At 43.0% G+C, this 24,121-nt stretch overlaps 1 protein-coding gene across 1 annotated transcript; it reads right to left on the bottom strand.

The window, feature by feature from the left end:
- Positions 1-371: 371 nt before the first annotated feature.
- LOC147882560 (feruloyl esterase 1-like) lies at positions 372-23,375 on the bottom strand. The gene is made up of 11 exons (XM_087400353.1): positions 23,162-23,375; positions 22,444-22,535; positions 22,259-22,347; positions 20,721-20,786; positions 20,552-20,599; positions 20,136-20,203; positions 19,821-19,893; positions 19,561-19,722; positions 5,956-6,150; positions 5,768-5,856; positions 372-941 (listed from the first exon to the last, which is right to left on the bottom strand). Exons 2-11 carry the CDS (start codon positions 22,529-22,531, stop codon positions 743-745), a joined length of 1,077 nt encoding a protein of 358 aa, XP_087256479.1. The 5' UTR covers positions 22,532-22,535; positions 23,162-23,375; the 3' UTR covers positions 372-742.
- Between the last annotated feature and the right edge of the window lie 746 nt (positions 23,376-24,121).

A 24,121-nucleotide genomic window follows, 5' to 3' on the forward strand; every position in this document is an offset into this window, starting at 1 on the left:
TGATATGGCCAAAGAAAACTTGTTCATATTCTGCAAACGCTAAAACTCTTTAACACCTGAGAGGTCATCACTGGATAGGCTCCAGCAGATTACGCGCATGGTGTGGCTATCAAAGTATATATACAACATAACTACACACTCTCACACAGAAAACTTGACTTGCAACGATGGAATGGTAAGTTTCACCAATCAATAACGTTGACAACACAAGAGAGATCTGTATGATTAAGCTTAAGCAAAAGGCATTAAAATTTCCATACATGGCTATGTGCCTGATACAGCTCCTTAGGAAACTGTTGTGTAGATGTCAAACATGAAAAGATCCAAAATGGAGATTGCAGTTGTTTTCTACGCAAGATTTGATGTTAACACTAGATTCAGCACATTAATTAAACAAGCGATGTTACCCAGTATACAAGCCTGAATCAGCTACTAGACAGAAATAAGTTCCAGAAGGTTTTCCACGTAATCTGTTCCATTAGTATAGAGAATTTGAGAATCTACATGATTTGGCAGCCAGGAGTTTGTTGCTACTCGTGACAGCCCAAGAATGCAGCAATAATGGACCTATGCTGTACTCTGCCAATTCCAGTAGACTATCCAATCATAAGTAGCACAGAATAGATGAATTATGTACAGGGCCTGATTGACAGGGGCGATAAACAGTAATCACAATGTATGGACAGTCCCACAGGTTTCCAAAGAGTCATTTACAATTTGACACGCACAGAAGACATAAGACTTAAAAGGCCTGTAAGCTTGTAATTTCCTGCTGATATGGACGTATTCCAGCAGCAAGTGGCACTTGAATCACAAAGCTGCCATTTGTCAAATTTGTCACGTGGCTTGTTAACAGAAAACTACAGGAGCCCCAAGTGTCAGCTTCAAGATACACTCCCAGGTAACATAGATGATCTGCAATGCTGTTACCAGAGACAGATCTGCAAAAACAGTTTGATTCGTGTGAACAGAAGATATTTCAATCAAATCACCTACCAATTTCCAAATAAAAAGTTTCAGTTCTTTGAAAAAGTTGTCTACAGTTGATTCCAAAGAACCATTCACCAAAACTTAAATGAAAGTTTTGTTTCTAGACTTTGATTCCAAAAAATATATTAGTCCATGAATATGCAGAAGAAAAGCTCAGAACTTATTCAAAGCATGCTTCCTAAAGGTATAGTGTATTCAAAGTGTTCAAGCTTCTGGGAAGGCTCTGATTGTTAAAAGCACTTATCTAGTTTTTGTTTTTTTTAAGATCGTACCTTCTGCCAAGAAATCTTTTCCACCTTGATTCCACTATCCTTATCTTAGTCTCTCAGCTCATCTCTCAGCCCCTTGGCCTCTTTCGTCCCTCTCCCCACCCAACTGTCCTCTCTTAAAGGTCCTCTCTTAGTGCCTGTCCTCTAAACTCATTTAGAGTTCAGCTCACTCCCTCTCGAGCCTTTGCTTCATTTGGCCCACAGAATAGATCTCTCTGGGAACCAGGTTCTGCATATTCTTGTGTTTCTTGGGATTGTGGGCCTTACCCACCTGCCCATTTTCCACCTCTAGGTCATAGCTGGTCCTTATTGCACAGATTAAATGCCTTTTCAACCTCCACGAGAGTTTTGCATTAATATCCCTCCATCGGATCAATCTCATGTTCGTAGAACTGCATTTTCGCCCCATGATTCTGCGTTACCAAAATTTTCCCATATCTTATGGGATATCAGCAGCCTATATGCATGTTGACCTGCATGCCTCAGTCTCTACATCCAAGTGTACTTCCATGTTCCTCATTTTCATAATCTCCATCTCATGCAGAGCATTTTTGATGGTGTGTTTCTTTATTGGATAACCTGTGTACATGTATATCAACATAACATGTCTTTATCAGTATTTTATGGTATAACATTAGTAGACAGCAGACTGAAGCTTTCGATAGCTGCATCATACAAATTTAACCTGTTCGTTGATTTGTTACTTTGCATAGAGATGGTTTTCAGTGAGCTTTCGTTCTTTCTATTGCGAGCAACAGTAGAGAATACCCCACAACCCGGACTCCCTCTCTGATGTGTACTCTCATCCAATCTTCTAGTTTATCATGAAAAGTTTGAAGAGAGTTGGTGAGAGGAGAGAGCGTTGCTTGACCCCTATGTCGCTACTTATGGAGCATGACCCGGGGGACTAGGAGATTTTCTAGTCTCTCCCACATTTTTTTACGTGGAACTGTATCAAAAGCTTGCTTTAAGTCTACAAAGCAGCAGTAGATAGCCCTTTTCTTAATCTTGGCACCCATTTTTCTTTGTTGAGGAGCATGTCTCCTATTAGGATTCCCTTTGTACTCTTGCCTCCCCTTGAGGAAGATCTTTCAATTCATGTATCTCTTGGCTCAGCAACAAGCAACCAACAGTTGCCACGTCTAGCTCTGAGGCTGAGTACAGGGCAGCTTTCACCACTACAGTAGAGTGTGTTTGGCTTCGACAGTTACTTCCAAATCTTGGTATTTGCTAGACATCCTCCACTATTGTCTACACTGACAGCCAGAGTGCTTTGGCCATTGCGTGTAACCCAATGTTTCATGCGCGTACCAAGCATATTGAAGTTCACTATCATTATGTTCAGGAGCGGTTGTCAGCAGGAGACAGAGTTGTCCTATCTTCCCACAGAGGACAACATAGCAGATATGTTTACAAAGGCACAAAGGCACTTCCTCGTCCCAAGTTCGAAGTCTTCCGACAGGCTTTACACTTGGTTCCCTTTGTTACATGATCTGACATCCCTTGTACATTCATAGGTGGCTATATCCTTTTGGATGAACATGTACCACCATGACCAGAAACTACCAGGTATTCTGAGACGTTTCCAGAGTACTTCAGCCCATCCCATGGAGAGGGGTTTGTAGGCCATCTTCTGGTGGTTCTAGTCATGCTCTGTAGGCCATGGTATGTGCCTTGTAAGCATAAGTGTAGGCACTTGTAGTGTTAGTACCTTTTAGGCCACATAGGACACTTAGTCCTATGTGACACCTAGGACACTTAGTCCTAGGTCTAGGTACAAGTACCTTGTATCTTTTCATTATCTAAGATTTGACATGACGGGTGTTCTTCTGCGACCCTTTGCTACCTGCACTCTCTCTCTTCTATCCGATCCTACTTAATGTATCGCTGAAGTGGAGCACCAGGTTAATAAGAGGCCACGATTTCAGTCCAGCAAATATAACCTTAGGACCGAAGGTGAAAAAGAGGGACATGCAAAGAGGGTGTTGCGTATTCTGGAGAAGCACGATATTCTAGTGCTTGAAGGGCGTTGCTACGGATTGTTTGGTTCGACGTACAATTGGTTCCATTGGGGTAACGGCGTAGCATGCAACATGCAATGATATTCTCCCCAACTTTACAATTGGCCCACTACAATAGCATGCCTTCGAGTCATCATCACTGTTCTTGTCCATGATTCTTGTCATGATGCAAACTTGCACTTCCCATAGGATGACGCAAGCTGAACGGCATGGCAATGTTTCCCTTACAATATTTGGAAGATAACATTTCCGCTCAATCCTTTATTGTGAAAGGAACATGCTTCAACCCATGAGTACATGACGTGGCAATTGGAGCATAGATGGGGCGAACGCTTCATCTAGTTAGTTCTTGGTTGGGCCATAAGGCATAAGAAGCATTGCCAAGAAGTCAAGAAAAAGAGGAAGAAAAGCAAGAAGCCTTCGTCTTCCAGCTCATCCACTTCCTCTTGTTCCTTTTCTTCGAGTTCTTCCTCCACCTCAAGTTCTAGCCCTTCATCCTCTTTTTCCAGCTCACTGGTCAATGAGGCTTGACTTCGGTCAAAGAAGCTCAACTTCAGTCAAGGAGTCTTGGTCAACCAGAGCATTTGTGCTAACTACGGTAGAGAGATTTGAATAGGGTTAAGTACTTTGACATCGGTCATGTTCTTAACCACAGTCAAAGAGGTCGACCCTGGTCAACTAGAGTATTTCCATTTCGTGTGATTTCTATTTGCATGCGAGAGACTAAGGATTATGGGTGCCGTGGCTACGTGCATTTAATTAATTGTTGCAAGTTCTCAAGAGTGGTTTATTACCCCAATATTCTAATCTTAGCAAGCAACTAGGAGGTGTCCATGTGACCATGGCCTTAGAAGGCTCCAAAGTTGCCAAGTCATTGGCATGTAACTCAACAAGTGGCAGTTGTTAAATTTGGAGAGATGAGTCTATGATCTCTCTCTCTCTCTCTCTCTCTCTCTCTCTCTCTCTCTCTCTCGTAATCACGAAATGATGTATTCTACTACGCAGCAGCTGGCTGCAAGTCTTGTATTCAGCTCTTTCATGAAATACAATTACTCATTCATCATCATCTGACAAATTATTGTTGAAAGTGCTTCTTTGAAAGACGTACCATTCAAGGGAGCAGCAAACGAATTGAATTGCATTTTATCGAAGTGTTTTGCAAGATCAGATCTTGATTGTGCTTTTTATAGTTTACAGGCATCCTCCAATCTCCATAGCATGGGTGCACCCCAGGGAGTTTTACTTTTCCTAACTGCCCCATGCATAGATATTCCAACAACTGTCGTGATACCTCATCGTCTTCGATTCAACTCATCTTATAAGGCACCATGCTTACAAGCTAAGCACCTATATCCTAGGTGTTGGGATTATCAATGTCGACTCCTCACCTGTGAATACCCAAAGGAGGAGGTGTACCGCAGGTGGGGAAGTTTACCAGCAGGGTCTGAGAGAGGCCACGTGGGCAAGAGAAAAGGACTGCCATGGGGCAAATACGTGTACATGTGCAGGGCCGTCACAGGGGCAGTATGCAGGCTGCCATGTGGGCAGCATGAGCAGCAAAGGAAGCTACAGACAGGCACAGACTATACACCTGCCATGTGGCAGCCAGGCATCAAGTTTGGGCATGGGCAAGGAGGGGGGACTCATTCTTTGTTCATGTATTTGGTGCCTCAGATTGGGCTGCCTACACAGCAGCAAGGAGGTTCACATACTTGCTAGCTGCGACAAAGGACGCATATAAAGATGATCTTGAATCCAATTTGGACAAAGGAATGAACATAAAGATTATTATTGTGTGATGGCTACCTATGGAATATGTGTAACCCGAAATAGTACCAAATGTCATAATCCCCCATTTCCTGGTCATAGAGGTACATACATCTCCCACTTGGCTCAGTTGGAAACTCATTTCTATTGGTCTCAAATTCAAAAGATGTCTATTATGTCCCGTTTTTCAAAAGGCAAACTAGGATAGATCGAGGCCATAAGGATTGTTGCAGCCTCTGCAAGTTCCTAACGCGCCATAGGAGAATATAGCGATGGACATTGTCATGAATTTTCCACAATCTCCCAAGGGACATGACACGATTTGGACTTTGATAGAGAGATTTAGTAAGCAGTTCCTTAGCTTTTTGCCTTCATTAGGGACTAATCTAATTTGTTGACAGCAAGCTAATAGGGATTTGAGGTGAAAAGCGACTTATTGGTCCCATAGATCTTAATAGAACTTTCTTTCTTCTTTCTTTTTCCGTCACAAAGTACATCACATAATCAATCTTAACTGTAAAAGAGATATTTCTGCAGAGTTTGTTATTTATATGCTCAAAACTGCAATAAGGATAGTGGGCTTAAGGTAACCCAAAAGGTGTATTTCAGTCTTAAGATAACCCTCCTCATTTTACATATATCTAACACATAGCATGCTCAAAGTTTCATAAGAAATAGTTTACAAAAGTATTCAGAACAATGGTTCGATTCATGTATTACCTGCTACAGGTGGGATCTTCACCAGAACCATCACAAATCCGCTCCAATTCATAGCTCAAGCTCCCTAAGCCAATCTTATATATCCATACCTTCAGGGCCAATTCGGAAGAGTTAATTGCCAGTTCAAAAAATCAAATAACTGTGAAATCAAAAGAGAAACTAATTACATTGAGAAAACTCTAACGCACCTCTCTTCCAAAGTGATGGTAAGTCCTTTGAGGGAACATCGAATAGTACGGCGGCAAATGTGGTACCATGTCATGAGCATGAGTCATACGGTACGTATTAGGCACCAAAGCACTAAAATATGCTGCAAAAACGTTATTGCCAACTCGGGGCTGCCCAAATGTCACCATTTGAATATTCTCCATGCCATGGTTCACCTACAAGACTCACCAAACATTACGAAAAATACAAAGCTAGTTCTTGCCAAGTGCTAGTCGTTCTTTGACAATGTGTCATCTATGCAACAAACATGCTATAAACTTAGAGCTTCAAGAATCCTGCAGCTTAGGTTCCTACAACAACTTACAAGAACCATATCTCCTAAAATTTCAGCCTCAATAGTCTCTACAGCGAGCCGGCCATGAGGATTCAGCCCTTCCTACATCTTCAGCTAGCCATCTTCAGCCTCTCCCTTGTGTGTTTTTATGCATCCTCTTTAGTAAAATAAGCTACGGTTGTGCTCTTTTGAACAATTGGTGATTGTTAACGCCACAAGTTAATATAGTAGTAGTTAGCATAGTCGATGTGAATATGCTCAAAATAGTGGATCCTATGCAGGCACATGGGGTTTCAACTCCTCTCTCTCTCTCTCTCTCTCTCTCTCTCATGAGACGGGTCCCATGGGTCATTTTTGGCCCCCCGAGGACGCTAATAAACTCTCTTTCTTCTTCTTCTTTCTCTCTCTCTCTCTCTCTCCTACTAGCTCCGGTCGCGTCGCTAGCAAGCTCCAAGTCGGGGCAGCTTCTACCCCAGGCCTCCGTCTCCCAGGCCACCATTGCAGCTTTTTGCACACAGCCAAGTCATGGGTCAGGCAGCTGTAAGCAGCAGCTCCAAGGTCAAGGTTCAGGTCGCAGGTCCGATGCTTGCCACCCAATGGTCCAATTGACAGGTCTAGTGGAGCCAAACAATCCAGCAGTTTGGAGGCATGATAGAGTATGTTCCCGAATCGGAGAATATGGTTGCTAATGATGTCAGCAAGAAGGGCACGTAATCTTCTCCATTTCCATTGTACAAGATTCCACACTTCTAGACATGAAGAACCAGTGCTGCAGAATTTTGGACTCATTGGTAGAAAGTGATGTGGGGCAAGTGAAACCACCATAAGGCCTTCTGCAGATGTTAGCACATCTCTCTCTCTCTCATGCGCAAACATTGGGGGAGGTGGAGACAGAGGAGCATTTCCGGTGTACCTGCTGAGTTTACTATGAGATCTGAGGATAATACCAAGAAGGGCTGGCCCGAATGAGCCCCCCACTGAGACACTACTATCTCTTTCAGGAGGGGCACAATTTTGGCCTCTTTCCCAGCTGATTCACTTCCATGACCAGGTCTGCATTGGCCTCTATATGATGGAGATGCGACAACAGACAGCAGGAGGGGATAGTGCCACGTTCAGCAACATGTCACAGACTTCCACGCATTCAAGTCTCCCCCGAGACAAGGGTGAGATAGATGATATGAGCGCAGCATGGTTAGCGGGATGAGACAATGAGGAGAGACACAGCCAGAGACGCAAACAACCACACACGATGTAGAAACAGACCTGAGCATGCACGATGGAGGTTCAGCCCATCACAGCTCTACTTGGGAGAAGTCTCGCGAGCAAGCAGAGGCGTCACTCTCAATATGGCCCAACCGATATAGAGATCAGCCCCTTGCCACAGCGAGAGACGACCAGGCAAACACAGATACGAGATATTTTCACAGCTCATAATAGAGATACCATGGCACCTGGTTATGTGTTTTGACTCTGAGATTGAGTACTAGTTTTGAGTTTTGAGTTTAGTTTAGCATAGGACTCAACAAAGGCCTTAGCGAGCCCTCTACTTCTTCAGCCCACAGTGTCTTGTATGAGTTACTCTTGGATTGAACTTTGTCTCATAGGCCCACGTGGCCTCCCAAAGACAGTAATACACATCTCTCTCTCTCTCTCTCTCTCTCTCTCTCTCTCTCTCTCAGGCACGCACAGAGACACACTAGAAGCCTCTACCTACTACAAACAAGAGATAGCTTTGTTGCTACTACTAGACTTCCTAGTACAAACACAGAGATAGATTTGCTGTCAGCCGCTGTGTTAATCATCATCCTCTGCCTTTACTGCGATCATTGTCTGTCATCCTCTGTTGCTGTTGATCATCTCTCTCCATCCTCTTCGCCTTCTATCCACACCTTTGTCATGCGAACGGCGCTAGTGCTCCCACAACCAAGTCATTATTCCCTTCTGCTCAGCTCCATGACCCCCTTCCCCTCAAGCCCGTCACCCTCTTCTGCTCGCTCTGCTCAAGTCATCACCCACTTTCGCTACCCCGTTCCACTCACCTCCGTCAACCTTTCTGCTCATGTACCTCCAAGTGGGTGGATGTGGTGAAACAAGAGCCTCCAAAGCCATCTATTTCGCCATTCCCTATTTTAAAATCCTAGTCTTTGGAAGGCCTATGCTTACAATCTACAATGTACACAACAGCCAACCATAGCGATTACTAGTTTCGCACTCTTCACCACACCCACCTTAAAGAAGCAAATAAGAAATTAGGCCAAAAATCATAAAGGGCTTCAAGAGAACTCTTGAACCATGGTTGGGGATACCCGCTTCAATCAAAGGCCTTCTTGGACCATCATTATGATCCACACGCAGGGGACACCATGGACATAGGCAACTACCAGAGCATCATCATACGACACATGAGGGCCACGGATATCTCCTTACTATGTGACTTGGGGAGACAAACGACAAGATAGCGAGCTACCTCTCAGAGACCACAGAGGAGGAGAGCCAAAGCTGCCCACACTGAGCATCAGCAACATCTTGTCATAGACTTCCTCTCTCGACAACGCCAACCTTCACCAATACCAATGTCAGCCGAGAACATCTCCTCTGTCCTCAGCCGGCTGGCGGGTTTGATCCCCCAGATAGCACATAGAGGTTTTGACACTACAGTGAACAGCTGACTAACTGGTTTCCTAGCATGGATTCCCATGGCCCATGGTGTACTCTCTTCTCATCTCATGTGAACAATTTTGTGTGCTCTTGCGCATAAACATCATGGTGTACTCTCTTCTCATCTCAAACATCAGCCTTAGGAGTGGATGTCTGCTTAAGTAGCTCCATCCCTTAGCTTTTATTGTATTTGATTCTCTCTCTCTCTCTCTCTCTCTCTCTCTTTATTGTTAGACGCAGAGCTACGACCAAGACTGCACCTTTGGGTGGCCGACAGCAGTCTATTGCCGATTTCATGCCTCCATTGCCTCTTCCACCATGATGTCCTGCCACTGCTACTGATGATGGTGATGATGATGATGATGAGATTGATGTATAGTCGACCATCGACATGACTATGTTGTACTTAGGACTTAGTACTATCATTTTGCATTTTTTGCATTTTGCATTGGTGTGGATGCTCATTTAGTAGCTCCACTACCACAGCTCATTTGTACCAGATTTTTCACACTCTCATAGACCCATAGGTCTTCGAAGACTACTCTCTCTCTCTCTCTCTCTCAATCTCTCTCTCTCTCTCTCTCTCTCTCTCTCTCTCTCTCTCTCTGGTTAAGATAGTATATCAAGACACTCGTATCACACCCCATGGGCATAACCCATATGCAGGCTGTTTGCCTGGAAGGAACTCTGGGCCAAGATGGCATACTATGGGAGGGTATACATGCTTACCAGACTCAGGAGGAGGTAGTCCAATGGATTTGTGCTTTAATATCAAAAGATGGAGCTTGACTTTCTCTTAATCTTTTACCTAACTCAGATCAATGACCACTATGCCTGATTTCTACATGCATGGACAAGACAACAACTGTTTTCAAGCAGTCTTAGTGTGAAGCATGTTTCAGCAAAGGGTGCAACAAAAAGAGCACGACTCTTTGCCTTGCAACCATGGCATGATGATAATTGTCGAAAGGCCAAGCAGCTATCAATGGGTACATTTAATGCAGGAGATTGAAAGGTCAGAAAGCACAAGGACAATGCGAGAGATATGAAGGCTTTAGACAATGGAAGCAAAGGACACTGCAAAAATTTTGAGCAAAAACAAAGTGCAGGAGACAATGCTCTCCAATAGAAGACCACAAAAGTAAATGCAACTCCACCACAGCCAAAACTTGATATGCATGTATATATCGAGATGAATCCAAGAACATGCCCAAACTCATCCTCTAAAAACTCAACACATAGTGCCTCATGATAGTTACTCATGAGCTTGAAAACCATAAGCTCAACACATAGTGCAGTTTCAATCTCATGATAGTTACTCGTAAGCTTGAAAACCATAAACTCCATCATGCATAGCAGGGACTAGATACTATGACATCACCACTGACGTCATCAGTGCCCAACAGTATGAGTAGACCATAGTATAAACATATGCTCTCACACATACAAATCCACACACCCACACATACTTGAGCATCCATTTAAACAAAGGTCTTCATTCTGAGTTTCCATCGGCACTCCAGAGATGAAGGGCAGACTCAGCTGTGACAAATGCTAGCACTAAAAGAAAAGGCTAATCGAAAAGTAGTCCGCATACTCTTCATTCAAGCTACAAGACTGCTTGTGAAGACTATACGATTTCATTTTAGTCTCTCCCAGACAAGCATCTAAGCAAAATGATGCTTGGATAATCTAGCTAATAGGACAACGTACCACTTAAGATAGAAATAATTTATCACAATATCAGCAAGCCGCAACATGGACGAAAACTTCACAAGGTGAAATTCGCATGTCTACTAATATGTAGAAGCATATACCTAGATGAATCCAGGAACATGCCCAAATTTGATACGCATAGGCTAGAAATCAATCAATCCTTTTAAAAGCTCAATTTGTGGTGTTGCAAGCCTAAAAGGAAAAGAATATGCAAACTATGAAGGCTGAATGAAAGGATTCGGTTATGGGAAGAAAGGGTTGGGGAATGAAATTCAAACCCAAAAGTACACAGATAGGTGAACAAATGGAGCGCAACAAATTTACATCAGACGTCCATCTAAGAACCAAGACGCATAGTACATATGTACTAAATCCAGAGTAGAACAATTTGATTAAATAGTACCATTGCTTAAAGATCAAGTAAAACACCAAAACTTAAAATGCTTATGGTGTCACGGGGGCGTGAAATTCTAAGTACTTTAATGTACTACAAGACCGTGACAACTTTGGTTTTAAAAGTCCAAGCGTGGGCTTAATAATGTGTAATTATACGCGGCATGGTGCCTAGCACATAAGCGTAATTAATCCCTAGGCCCAAAGGCATTCCAAGGAATTAAAAGAGTGGTTGTTGGAAAATGATGACGTGGCATTTTTAATGGGCCCCCCTAGAGGGCCATGTACCTTCAGTGGCCCCCCTAGAGTTCCAGGTGGCTCTAGTGCCTTCTACATGCTCCTTTGCCATTCCTCGACCTTTCTAGGCCTTCTAAACCTCACATGTGTGGTTTTCTCTCTCATCTTCTCCCTTTGTTGAGATTTTGGACTGGTTTTTCAGCCTCCTTCAGCTGAATTCCGTTTTTCTTCATAACTCCTCACCCGTTTGGATTCCTCGACTTCCGTTTGGCCCGATGGCTTCCCTTCTGCCTCCCCTTCGCAGTGATAAAATGCTTTTCCCTCCATGCGTTTGGTAGAATGGACAGAGCTGAGCACTTCTTTTGCTGGTCGAATTTGCAAAAGTGGCTTTTTCTGGACCTTTTTGCTTCTACCGCCTCCTGGGCCTCTCATCTTGCAAAGCTACAGCTTTCTGTTGAATTTCGAGTGGTCCCACGCGCTGGTTGACTGGTTTTTCTCAGTTTTGGAGGACTTTCCGGAGATGAAACTTCTCCAAAACCTTCTCAATGCATTCCTCTCTGAAGCACGCTTCTTTTGAGCCCAAGAACTCCCATTTCTTCGTGACAGAAGTACTTCTTTTCGCATTTTTCAGAGGAATTCTTGCTGGTCGGCTCTTGTAAATGCTCTTTCTTCATGCCTTTGCACTCCTCTTTGGCTGAGAATGCAATTGGGCATTGGCTACTATGTCCTCTTGGCAATTGAGGACTTGGTTCGAGTTTTCAAGGCTTGGTGAGTTGTGATTTTGCTGCTGCAATTTCTTTTTGCCATAAGCTATTGGTTGGCCTCGTGTGCCACCTCTTTCTTGGCTCACAGGTGCCCAAGCAGTGCTACATGAGTCATTCTTTGGTTGGGTACTTTGCTGATTTTATTTTGGAGGTTTGAAAAGCTTTGTGAATGCCATCTGGAAACCACTCAAAGAGAGTGTAGCTGGGGTGCAGTGTGATTGCATCTGGACAGCCAATGGAATTGCACTCGGAAAAGAGAATGCCTTTGGGTTGAGCCTATGGGCTAAGTGCACTTATGTGATGGTGTTCTATGCTTGAAAGCCTTGCGAAGGCTAAGCGAATTAGGGCTGCGTGCTCAGTTGCAGGGAAGGTCTCCAAGATGCAACTTGTAATCACTTCACTGTGAAATATAAAGAAATACCGAAAGGGGCGCCACGGTGTTTGGGGCCAATCGGGTGCACTTGTCTATGGTTGTTGAGCAAGGGCATTCTAGCCTCCATCCCTTTTTCAGTGGTTTTGTTTGTGAACAAATGGGTAAATGCCAAATGGTGATCATGCAATGGTTAATGGTTGTGATATATGCTTTGTGAGCTGTAGCCTGTAAATAAGTGCTGAAGTGATTAAAGGTTTAGTTCCACTGTCCTCTGAGTAATTAGAGGCCGGTTTCAGTGGTTCCATTGCCGGGATACCACATACTCTTTCTCAAGAGGTGGGCCTCGGTAGTTTGGTGGAAGGATATCTTTGCTGCACTTTTTGACAACTGAATATTACAACCATAAACATGGTGAGTACCCATGAGCAAGAGAGCTCCACAACTCCTCAAAGGAGAAGGCAGGAAAGCCTTAATGATCCAGCTAGTGTACAGCTGCAGCGAGCACAACAAATGCCTTTTGAGTAGGCCACACATGAAGCTACAACTGAGCTCAACGGTGATACTAGTTCTAGCAGTGAGTCAGATGATGCTACTATGTTGAATGCATAGCTTGCAAGTGCAGTGACTGCTTTGACTCAGCTAGCTCAAAATTTGGCTCAGATTGTACAAACAAATGCCAAGAAGAAGAAGAAATCAAGAAAGCACAAGCACGGAAAGAGTGAGTACACACATGCATCAGCTTCTCATGGCGGACCGCACACTCATGCATCAGTTTCCCATGAGGGACAGCCATCAAAAATGACTCAGAAAGTGACTTCCAAGAGAGAGGAATCACCCAAAAGAGCACTTGAGAAAGAGGTACAAAAAGTATAGCCAGTGCAACAGTATAAGCAGCCAGCACAAGGCCTTGGTTTGGGTACTTCTACTCCTCAAAATAATAATGTGCAGTCCATAAATGTGGCTCAACCACCTCAGCCATATTTGAGGCAGCAACCTGAATATTTTGGTACAGATTCTATCTTTGATGCTATGTTGATTTCAACGCCAATTGGGCATAGAAAGCAAGCCATGTATGACAATGTGAGAATGCAGCCAGGCATGCAAGCCACAGCATATGCTCCCATGCCTAATGTTCAGCCAAGCATGGCTCTCCCTAGTGAAGGGAATGCTGCAAATATACAGCCATCTTTGGGACAGCCAATATCAAATGTATATAAAGAATTTAAGGATGGTGGTTCTCGTGTCAAGTTTGAGACATATAATGGAGTACAGGACAGGTACAAAGCCCTCACATTCCTTCAACAGTTTGATGCTACATTTCTTGGGGGTTTGTTTACAGAAGCATCCAAGATGAGGAAGGTTGCCACATTTTTGAAAGGCAATGCACTTAAGTGGTACACCAACCTTATGCTTCATGGAGATGCACCTGCTACTTGGCTGGAATTTAAGCAAGTGTTCTCTTCTACTTGGCTTACTCCAACTTTTGAAGTTGAAGTACTTTCACACTGGCATGACTTGTCATACAAACTTTGCAAGAATCTTGATGATTACACCAAGAAGTTTTGGGATGCTTTGCTGCCATTGAGCTCTTACAGACATGTTTCTTTGAAAGAGCAAATAGAGAGGTACTGTTGTGGATTGCCTAGTGAGCTACGTGATTATTGCACCAAAACCAAGGTGGGTTCTATGACTCAATTAATTGAGAATGCAAGGACAGCATATGTATGGATGCAAGAGAAGAATTTGGGCTTTATGGACAGCAAGAAAGAAGACAACAAACGGGCTGCCAAACATAAGGACATCAAATCTGAAAATAAAAATTATGGCAAACGACCGTTTCAAAAGGGAGGAAAAGCCCAATTCAAAGCTGGTCAAAGGCGTGGACAGCCTAATAAACAGCCCCGTACCAAGTTATCTGATGAAGAGAAAAAGTCACTCATGGAGCAAAACAAATGTTTTATATGCAAAGGAGAGGGACACCGCTCTTATGATTGCCCATTCAAGAAAAGAGACAGGTTAGAATGGTGATAAACAGGCTGATCGGAAGGGCAAAAGACCTAAACCTTCCGCATGACTTCTTCCAGATGTGAATGGGAGTTTGCCACATGCACATGATGAAGAGGAAACGAAAAAGACTGAGATGTGCAGAGCATGGGAAAAAATCAGAAATCAGAATTGTTTGTTTTTCTTTGATTCTGGACAAAGGCAAATTTCATTACTCCTGATATGGCAGGAAGGCTTGGCATCAAGCCTGAGGAAATGGGGCCATCCGGCATGTGTGATATGGCCAACCCTGAACTCAACACACCTGTCACTCCTATCATTGGCAAGTTGAGGATGCATATCCAGGGATATCAGGATGCAGAGGACTTCCACATTATGCCTTTGCCAAAGTGTGATGCTTTGCTTGGGATGCCTTGGATGTACAGGGTGGGGGCTGATGTGCAAATGAGAAACAAGAAGATTTCTTTAACTCATAGAGGCAAAAATCATGTACTTGATGTAAAGTTGAGAGGGGAGTCCATCCATGTAGTTTCAGCGTCTTGTATTTCCAATGTAATAAAGCATCATATTTCAACGTACTTGATTTTTGTCAAAGAGGACAGCCAACCAGTTTAGGAAGGCTCTACTCTTTCTGCTTTAGATAGAGAAAGGGCTGCTTTTATTTCAGATTTTCAGGATTGTTTCTCAGATGCACTTCCTCAAGAATTACCTCCCAAGAGGCCCGAGGATCATCAAATTGATATAATTCTAGGAAGCTAACCGCCTAATATACCTCCCTATCGTGCCAGTAAGGCACAACAGGAAGAGATAATGTCACAAGTGAAGGAACTCTTGGAAAAGGAATTAATACAGCCAAGTAATTCTCCTTACTGTTCCCCTGTGTTGCTTGTACAAAAGAAGGATGGCACTTGGAGAATGTGTATTGATTATAAGGCTTTGAATAAAGTCACAATTAAGAACCGTTTTCCAATTCCACGCATTGATGATATATTGGATCGGTTGAAAGGTTCCTCAATGTTCAGTTGTATTGACCTTAAAAGTAGATACCATCAGATAAGGATACGGCCTGAAGATGTCTACAAGATTGCCTTCCGCACTTCATTTGGCTTATATGAGTTCCTCCTTTTGGTTTGACTAATGCACCTGCCACTTTCAATAGAATGATGGACAGAATTTTTAAAGCACACAGAAAGTTTGTGGGCACTTTCTTCGATGACATCATTTTGTTCTCTAAAAATGAGCAGGAGCACAGGAAACACCTCACTATTGTGTTTCAAGAGTTGAAAAGACACAAGCTATTAATAAACACCAAGAAAAGTGAGTTCTTTATGCATGAGATTCATTTTCTCGGTCATATAGTGTCAAAGGATGGAGTCAAGATGGATCCTGCAAAAGTTGAGGCCATAAGGAGTTGGCCAATTTTGAAAAATCTGCATGAAGTCAGAAGCTTTCTTGGGTTGTGTTCATACTATCGGAGGTTTATAAAGTACTTTGCAGAAATCGCTTCTCCCTTGCATCCTTTACAAAAGAAAGCTGTACCGTTTCGGTGGGGACCAAAGGAAAATGCAGCTTTTGAAGAGCTGAAGCAAAAGTTGTGTTCTGAACCCGTTATTATCTTGCTAGATCTTGCAAAACCCTTTGCTGTAACTTGTGATGCATGTGGGAATAGCATAGGAGGCACTTTGATGCAGGATGGCAGAGTGGTTGCATATGAGAGTAGAGTTCTCAAAGATGCTGAATTATACTTGCAGACATACAAGAAGGAAATGTTAGCAGTGATACATGCTTTGACCACATGGAAACATTACCTTCTTGGAGCTGATTTTTATGTGCAGACAGATAATCAGTCACTTAGATATTTTCTCACGCAAAGAAAATTATCTGAAAAGCACATGAGATGGGCTAACTTCCTCTCAATGTTTCATTTTCAAATTGTACATGTGCCGGGTAACAAAAATGTCATGGCTGATGCACTTTCCAGGAAACCACAGCCTGAAGCAGTCTCCAAGAAACCCAGTGTTTCAGCAGTGAGCATTGCTTACAACAATGTGTTAGATGTGATGAAAGATCAATATGTTAATGATGCTGATTTTTCAACTATTTATGATCAGCTTTCTGATGGTCAAAGGCATGATCACTCAAAAGCAAATCCGAGCATTATTTTCCTTTGCTGGAATATGCTTACAATAATACGGTGCACACATCCACAGGTAAAGCACCTTTTGAAATAGTGGAAGGTGCCAGGAAGATACCTCCCATTTTGCATACAAAAGAGAATCTCTTCGAAGCTGATCGTTTTGTGGAAAGCCTTGAAGAGGCTTACAAGAAGATCAAATATGCCTTGCAAAGAAGTCAGGACAAGCAGAAAAGAGCAGCAAGATAAGCACCGCAGGGAATTGGTATTCACAAAGGGTTTTGCTGCATTTTCAGAAGGCAAGGCTGAAAAATAAGAAAGGCAAGGAAAGGTTGTACACAAACCTGAACATGAGTTACTATGGTCCTTTCCAGGTTTCTGAAAAGATAAACGAGGTAGCTTTACAGGCTGAAGTTGCCTCCGCATTGGAAGATACATAATGCCTTTCATGTGAGCTTATTAAAGCAATATCATGGAGATATTCCCGAGGATTTACCTGATGAGGTGCAGCTTGAAGTGGAAGAACAGGATGAACTTCTGGTCCTAGAGCAGATTCTAGCACACAGAGATAGAAAGCTCAAGGGTATAGTTATCCGTCGCTACTTAGTAAAATTTCAAGTCCCAGAGCAAATTCTGGCACACAGAGATAGAAAGCTCAGGGGTAAAGTTATCCGTCGCTACTTGGTAAAATTTCAAAATTACCCATCACTTGATGCGAAATGGATGGAGGAAGGTGAACTGGCAAATTCACCTGGGATATTGCAGCTTTACCTTGATGCTTTCCAGTTACAGCCGACTGCGGTCCGGGCTCCTACAAGTAGTTCAGCAAAGCGAGCGTCTGGAGCATTACTTGGTGTTCGAGAGGAGGGTAGCACCTCCACTCCCTCAGTACAGACGGGCTCACCGTGATTTCATGAGGTTGCTTGATGACACTGTATGTTTCATCCGAGATACTAAGCTGACAGTATTTCTGCTGTGAGACTTCATGATATTGATGCATCTTGACTATTGATCGTTGAGGATCACATAGATTTTGAGCAGTGTATATGGATGGATGCATGCCTCTCCTAGCCATATTTTCACTGTCTCTGTATACTATAGCTGCGGCTTTCTTGTATACGCTCATGCTATATTTCATGCTCACTCCTGTGTTTTGGGGCAGCAAACTGTGGTTTGCTGTTTCAAGAGAGCGGTATGTCACGGGGGCGTGAAATTCTAAGTACTTTAATGTACTACAAGACCGTGACAACTTCGGTTTTAAAAGTCCAAGCGTGGGCTTAATAATGTGTAATTTAACGCGGCATGGTGCCTAGCACATAAGCGTAATTAATCCCTGGGCCCAAAGGCATTCCAAGGAATTAAAAGAGTGGTTGTTGGAAATGATGACGTGGCATTTTTAATGGCCCCCCCTAGAGAGCCATGTACCTTCAGTGGCCCCCCTAGAGTTCCAGGTGGCTCTAGTGCCTTCTACATGCTCCTTTGCCATTCCTGGACCTTCCTGGGCCTCCTAAACTTCACATGTGTGGTTTTCTCTCTCATCTTCTCCCTTTGTTGAGATTTTGGACTGGTTTTTCAGCCTCCTTCAGCTGAATTCCGTTTTTCTTCATAACTCCTCACTCGTTTGGATTCCTCGACTTTCCCTCTGCCTCCCCTTCGCAGTGATATGCTTTTCCCTCCATGCGTTTGGTAGAATGGGTAGAGCTGAGCACTTCTTTTACTGGTCGAATTCGCAAAAGTGGCTTTTTCTGGACCTTTTTGCTTCTACCGCCTCCTAGGCCTCTCCTCTTGCGAAGCTACAGCTTTCTGTTGAATTTCGAGTGATCCCACGCACTGGTTGACTGCTTTTTCTCAGTTTTGAAGGACTTTCCAGCGATGAAACTTCTCCAAAACCTTCTCAATGCATTCCTCTCTGAAGCACGCTTCTTTTGAGCCCAAGAACTCCCATTTCTTCGCGACAGAAGTGCTTCTTTTCGCATTTTTCAGTGAAATTCTTGCTGGTCAGCTCTTGTAAATGCTCTTTCTTCATGCCTTTGCACTCCTCTTTGGCTGAGAATGCAATTGGGCATTGGTTACTATGTCCTCTTGGCGATTGAGGACTTGGTTCAAGTTTTCAAGGCTTGGTGAGTTGTGATTTTGCTGTTGCAATTTCTTTTTGCCATAAGCTATTGGTTGGCCTCGTGTGCCGCCTCTTTCTTGGCTCACAGGTGCCGAGGCAATGCTACATGAGTCATTCTTTGGTTGGGTACTTTGCTGATTTTATTTTGGAGCTTTGAAAAGCTTTGTGAATGTCATCTGGAAACCACTCAAAGAGAGTGTAGCTCGGGTGCAGTGTGATTGCATTTGGACAACCAATGGAATTGCACTCGGAAAAGAGAATACCTTTGGGTTAAGTGCACTTATGTGATGGTGTTCTATGCTTGAAAGCCTTGCGAAGGCTTAGTGAATTGGGGCTGCGTGCTCAGTTGCAGGGAAGGTCTCCCACATGCAACTTGTAATCATTTCACTGTGAAATATAAAGAAATACCGAAAGGGGCGCCACGGTGTTTGGGGCCAATCGGGTGCACTTGTCTATGTTTGTTGAGCAGGGGCATTCTAGCCTCAGTGGTTTTGTTTGTGAACAAATAAGTAAATGCCAAATGGTGATCATGCAATGGTTAATGGTTGTGATATATGCTTTGTGAGCTGTAAATAAGTGCTGAAGTGATTAAAGGTACTGCCCTCTGAGTGATTAGAGGCCGGTTTCATATGGTTCTACTAAAAGGTGGAAATAAAATATTTTATATTTGTACAATATGATATTTTAACATAAACAGGACACAAACAATTGACTGTCACTGAACCAAACGGAAAAGTGCCAATGAATTGAAACAAATGGTTCAGTGGGAACCTTGAGTCTCGACAGTTGACTCACACCGAACAAGAAGACAACTACAATCATAACTCGATGATCGCATCACCAATTTTCAGTCACTTAAACTACATGATGTCCTTTCTAGGTTGAATATGTACCGTGAGATCAAGTGCACAAAATGCAGCCATGGCCCCTCCCATTGAATGTCCTGTTACCATGATGCTGACTCCATCTATTATCTGACGTATTGATCTTACAGCTTCTGCAATGCGAGGACGGAGGGTAGTATTGTGATAAGCAGTATAAAATCCTCGGTGTACCTGCATTTGGGTTACTTTTATAAGTAGATGCAAAACAAGGACTGCACCCTTCCACAAGAAAAGTCACCCAAAGAAAGCAAACAAGTCGAGTTTCTTACCATTGCTCCTGTTACACCCGGATAATTTAAATCTAGCTGTTTAAAATACAAATCCTCCATCCAATTCTGAATACTGCAAATAAATTATTGAAATACAACCAACCAAATTAGACGATGTCACAAAAATAGATCATTAGTCCAAAATTTTAAAATTCTCCCATGTTTTGCCTGCAGTCATTCCCTATAGTCATGAAAAAGAACAAAGTGCTTAATTTCACAAAAGCAAATTAACATGGCTCTTTGGAATGTATGGGGGCTTTTCAGCTAGTAAAGCTTTCACACTTGAAAACACTCAACTGATCCTTTGGAACATACCTATTCTCTTGAGTGCCTCGAAAGGCAATCACAATGGCGTTCAGGTCTTCGGCCAGCCCAACATAAGCCTGCACAGAAATTCAACCTCTTCTAAGTCAAACTTGACCAGGCAACCAGGAACCATATGCATCAAGGTATAGACGAAATCAAATCAAAAGACACTTTGTCTCAGATGCAGTATCTAAACTGGGAACATGCCCAAAACTCATCCTCTAAAAGTACAGCACTGTGTGCTGTGAAGACTACATGATTTCATTTGTCTCTCCCGAGTTTTTTTTTTTTGTGGACTAATTCTGGATGTTGTAAAGCCATATCACAATGTAAGTGCGGCCTTAGCATCACAGGGCTACATTAACAGGCGGTAATTTGTCAAACTTGTCAAATCCATAATAAAGAGTATAATACAATTAACATACCTGTAAACAGTGCTGTACATCGACAATGAGCTCAACAATTTGAAAACCCTGGACAATGTCCAAAATTTAGCATCAAGGGATCAAAAGCACCATGCATCTGTAATAAAGACAGTAAATGCAGCCTGTCTCTTTAAGTCTTAACCAAAAGGATGAAACAAGTAGAGCCAACCTTTGTGAGACCATTGCACCGTGAGCAATTCCAAGCAATAAGGGAGTCCAAGTCATTAACGTAAACCTGGAAAAAAACTCACACATGAGACTGACCAATCAGGTCTCCCTTTCAAAGAAGTGTCGTAAGCAAAACAAAGTGAGCAGCATCCCAAGCCAAGCTATCCTACAGAGAGAAGGGACATTTAAGAATTGCCAGCCGGTTCCTTGTCAGATCCTGAATTTTAATTGTGCATATAACGGATGAGCAATGGAAACTACAGCATGGAGCCAGATAAATATCCAAAAAAGGGTCTTCATAGTTGAGTTAATTCTTGCAGTCCAGGCAGCCCATGAAATACCAAACTGGCATCATTCAGCTACAATGACATTCTGTAACAGCCCAGATTTTCTTGGATTTACATTCATGGATCATTTTTATTTCCATCTTATTTCATTTATTGTTTATTGACCACACAATTGAGTCTTGACTTCTCTTTGTGAGTCTAGGTGTGTTAGGTAACAATGCTTGGCTTAATGAGGACAGATTAATATCACATAGACTTAATAAGTGGTTGTGATCTCTAGACAAACAATCTGAGTATGTGGATAGCACCTTGATCAGTCACATGCACATAGAGCACGTCGAGTTTAACCAATGTTTTCAGTTTGGATAAATTATAGGTTAGGTATGTCAAGACATGGGTCTAGGAAGACTGCGATAATATTTTCTCTACATGGATAGAGGGTCATGGCACAAAAATATTAAAAAGATAATTAAGAATCAATTACCTCAACTGATTACTATTTTGATTTAGAATAATTATTTGAATATTACAGTTATATTTTTCTAGATTAAAGGCCATCCTTTAACTTTTAACTTCCTCGCTTTTGGCTATTTTTCTTTTCAGATTTTCTAAGCTTTCTTGCTCTAGATTAGCTGGTTTTCTACTGAGTTGCAAGGGATCTCTATCAATCGGGATTTAGTTTGGTACTTCTGCTTCATCTGCTCCTGCAAGCTTCCATGAGCCTTTTTCTGCTTGGCTTCTTCTCTCCTAGTGCCTACACATGCTTTAGAAAGATCCTTCCTCGATTATGATTTCCCTGTTGCTCCAGGAGAAAGGCAAACGCTGCATAGAGATGATGGGAGCGACAAAGCTTTCAACATCACTACTAAAGGTAAAGAAAGAAAGAAAGAAATATCTATTAACGCCAGCAAAGAAAGATCTATTAACATCTGTTGAAGACCTCACGGGTCTATGAGACAAAGTACCATACTTACACATACCTAGTGGTAACGTGCCTGGCTACCATAATCACAGCTAAACCCCAATAACAGTTAAAGTTACCCGCTTACCTGGGATTCATGGGTTCATCTTGACCCATGTGCAATGCAAGTACTAGCAAGCAACCCCCTAAGCACCAACAATCCCTTGAGTCATCAGTCTAGCAAGGTAGGATAGATCATATGCAGCTGACAGATGTTGCAATATGGCATCTATATGTGAATGGAAAAAGCAACTTAATCTATAAAGTTTCTCAATAGCCAAAAATACATACCACAGAAGCATATTCTACAAGAATTTCAGCAAGAGTGTGGTTGTATTCAAAGCAATCGTTTGGTTCATTGCACCTTCCAAATCCCAATCCTGAAAGTGAACACAAAGCCTCACCTATCATTCAACAACGCACTGCACTTGTAAACTGGAGATATGTCAAACGTAGGAAAAAGACTCAAACAGTACCTCTTCCAGCTGCAGTGGCCCGAAGCAGGGCTAGCACAAACAGCCAACGTACTAATTTCCAAAGCTGAGATCTGCTGCTGGGCTCCATACATCTTCCAAGAAATAAAAACACTATGTCACACTCATAAAAGTATTTTATTGCATATATTTACATGTGTGCGTACTTATGTGGATCCGAAACTCGAATCTTATTCGTACCAATTTCAGTTCACGCAAAAATAGACTCGCACTGAGTGAAAAATATACTGTGACTATCCCAATTGACTACAGCCATGCCCCCCAACCATAGGAACATTGTGACGAAAGAAAGATTTCATGAAACATATAGCCCTAGCCACGCTTAAAGCTGTCAAATGTGATAATAGGTCTAGGAGTGCTTATAAAGGTTGGATCCAACTTCGAACTCTAAAATTAGAATCGCAAAGTAAGGCGAGTTGCATGATTTTTCAGAATTAAGGCAAATTTAGACTCGTTATCAATTGCGAAAATCAAGCGCTCTCTCTCTCTCTCTCTCCACGGGCTGTTGGTTCCACGTCTGTGTCGTACGTGCCTTCGCTATGTTCTTGGTCAGAGTCAATTGGACCCTCTCTCTCTCTCTCTCTCTCTCTCTCTCTCTCTCTCACACACACACACACACATAATTTCGTCCTTTTTTCAGACAAGCGCTCCCGCCTTCCCTTGCATCCCTCTGACGCCCCGAAAAAGCACGGTTACTTACTTTAATCGGAAATCTCAGCAGGAAGAGACGATCGCGGAAGCAGGAAACGTCATCGCAGAATTGGGATTGAGTTGAAGACGATATAAGAAGGATCAAAATCTTTGTGTGCGAATGGGGGAGCTGTCGGTCGTTTACTATAATTTATGAAAGCAAGCACCCGATCGTTGAAGATGTGAGAGTACACACGTGACACAATAGTTTGTCCTTTTTCAATGGACTTAATGGGCGGAGTTTTCCATTGGGCCTTCCAAGTTCCCACTCTACATTCATTAATTTGTTTGTGTTTTTGGGGGACCCGTGATGCGTTAGGGCTCTGCATTTCAATGGAGAGGCTTCTTCCAGAAGCCTTCACATCCAGAAGTCGCATGTGGCAATTGATCTTAGAATTCGCAGCTACCTGACAAAGGAGGGGGGGCGATAGATTGCAAGGAGCGAAAGAGGGCTCAAGAGGGGAGGAAAGGGGAGAGATAGCAGGTAGGGGGAAGGGAGGGGACTAGGAGTAGTGAGAGAAGGGGCGGGGAGGAGGGAGGGAGTGGAGGGCAGGAGAGGCTAGAGGGGGAAGGAGTGGAGATGCTCAGACACAAGGGAAGCAGCAGGGACGAATTAATGTGCATGAATTGCTTAGGTTTATTCGGGATCAATCAGAGATGAGTAAATTAATTAATAGGTTTCGAGAGTGAGAGCACAATATCCTAAGTTTGTTCCCGCACGTCGCCCCTGAAAATACGTTTGGCATTTGCATGCCCCAATGGAGACGAAAAATTTTGCTCCCCACCCGAGCATTGCAATGCTTGCCTGTGTTCCTATGGAGTCCAAAACGGCTCTCCCAAGAGCAGCAAGCATCTCATGGGGACTGACGCCACTCCAAGCTTCACACGGGAACATGCTCTTAGTTCTCGTAGGGGACTCATATTAGTTCTTAGAGGGGACCTAGTGTGACTCTGTGGCTTGTTGGCCACA

Source organism: Dipteris shenzhenensis, chromosome 29, assembly GCF_047967505.1.
Source record: "Dipteris shenzhenensis isolate YYH24624 ecotype China chromosome 29, Dip_SZ_1.0, whole genome shotgun sequence".
Classification (NCBI taxonomy): Eukaryota; Viridiplantae; Streptophyta; class Polypodiopsida; order Gleicheniales; family Dipteridaceae; genus Dipteris; species Dipteris shenzhenensis.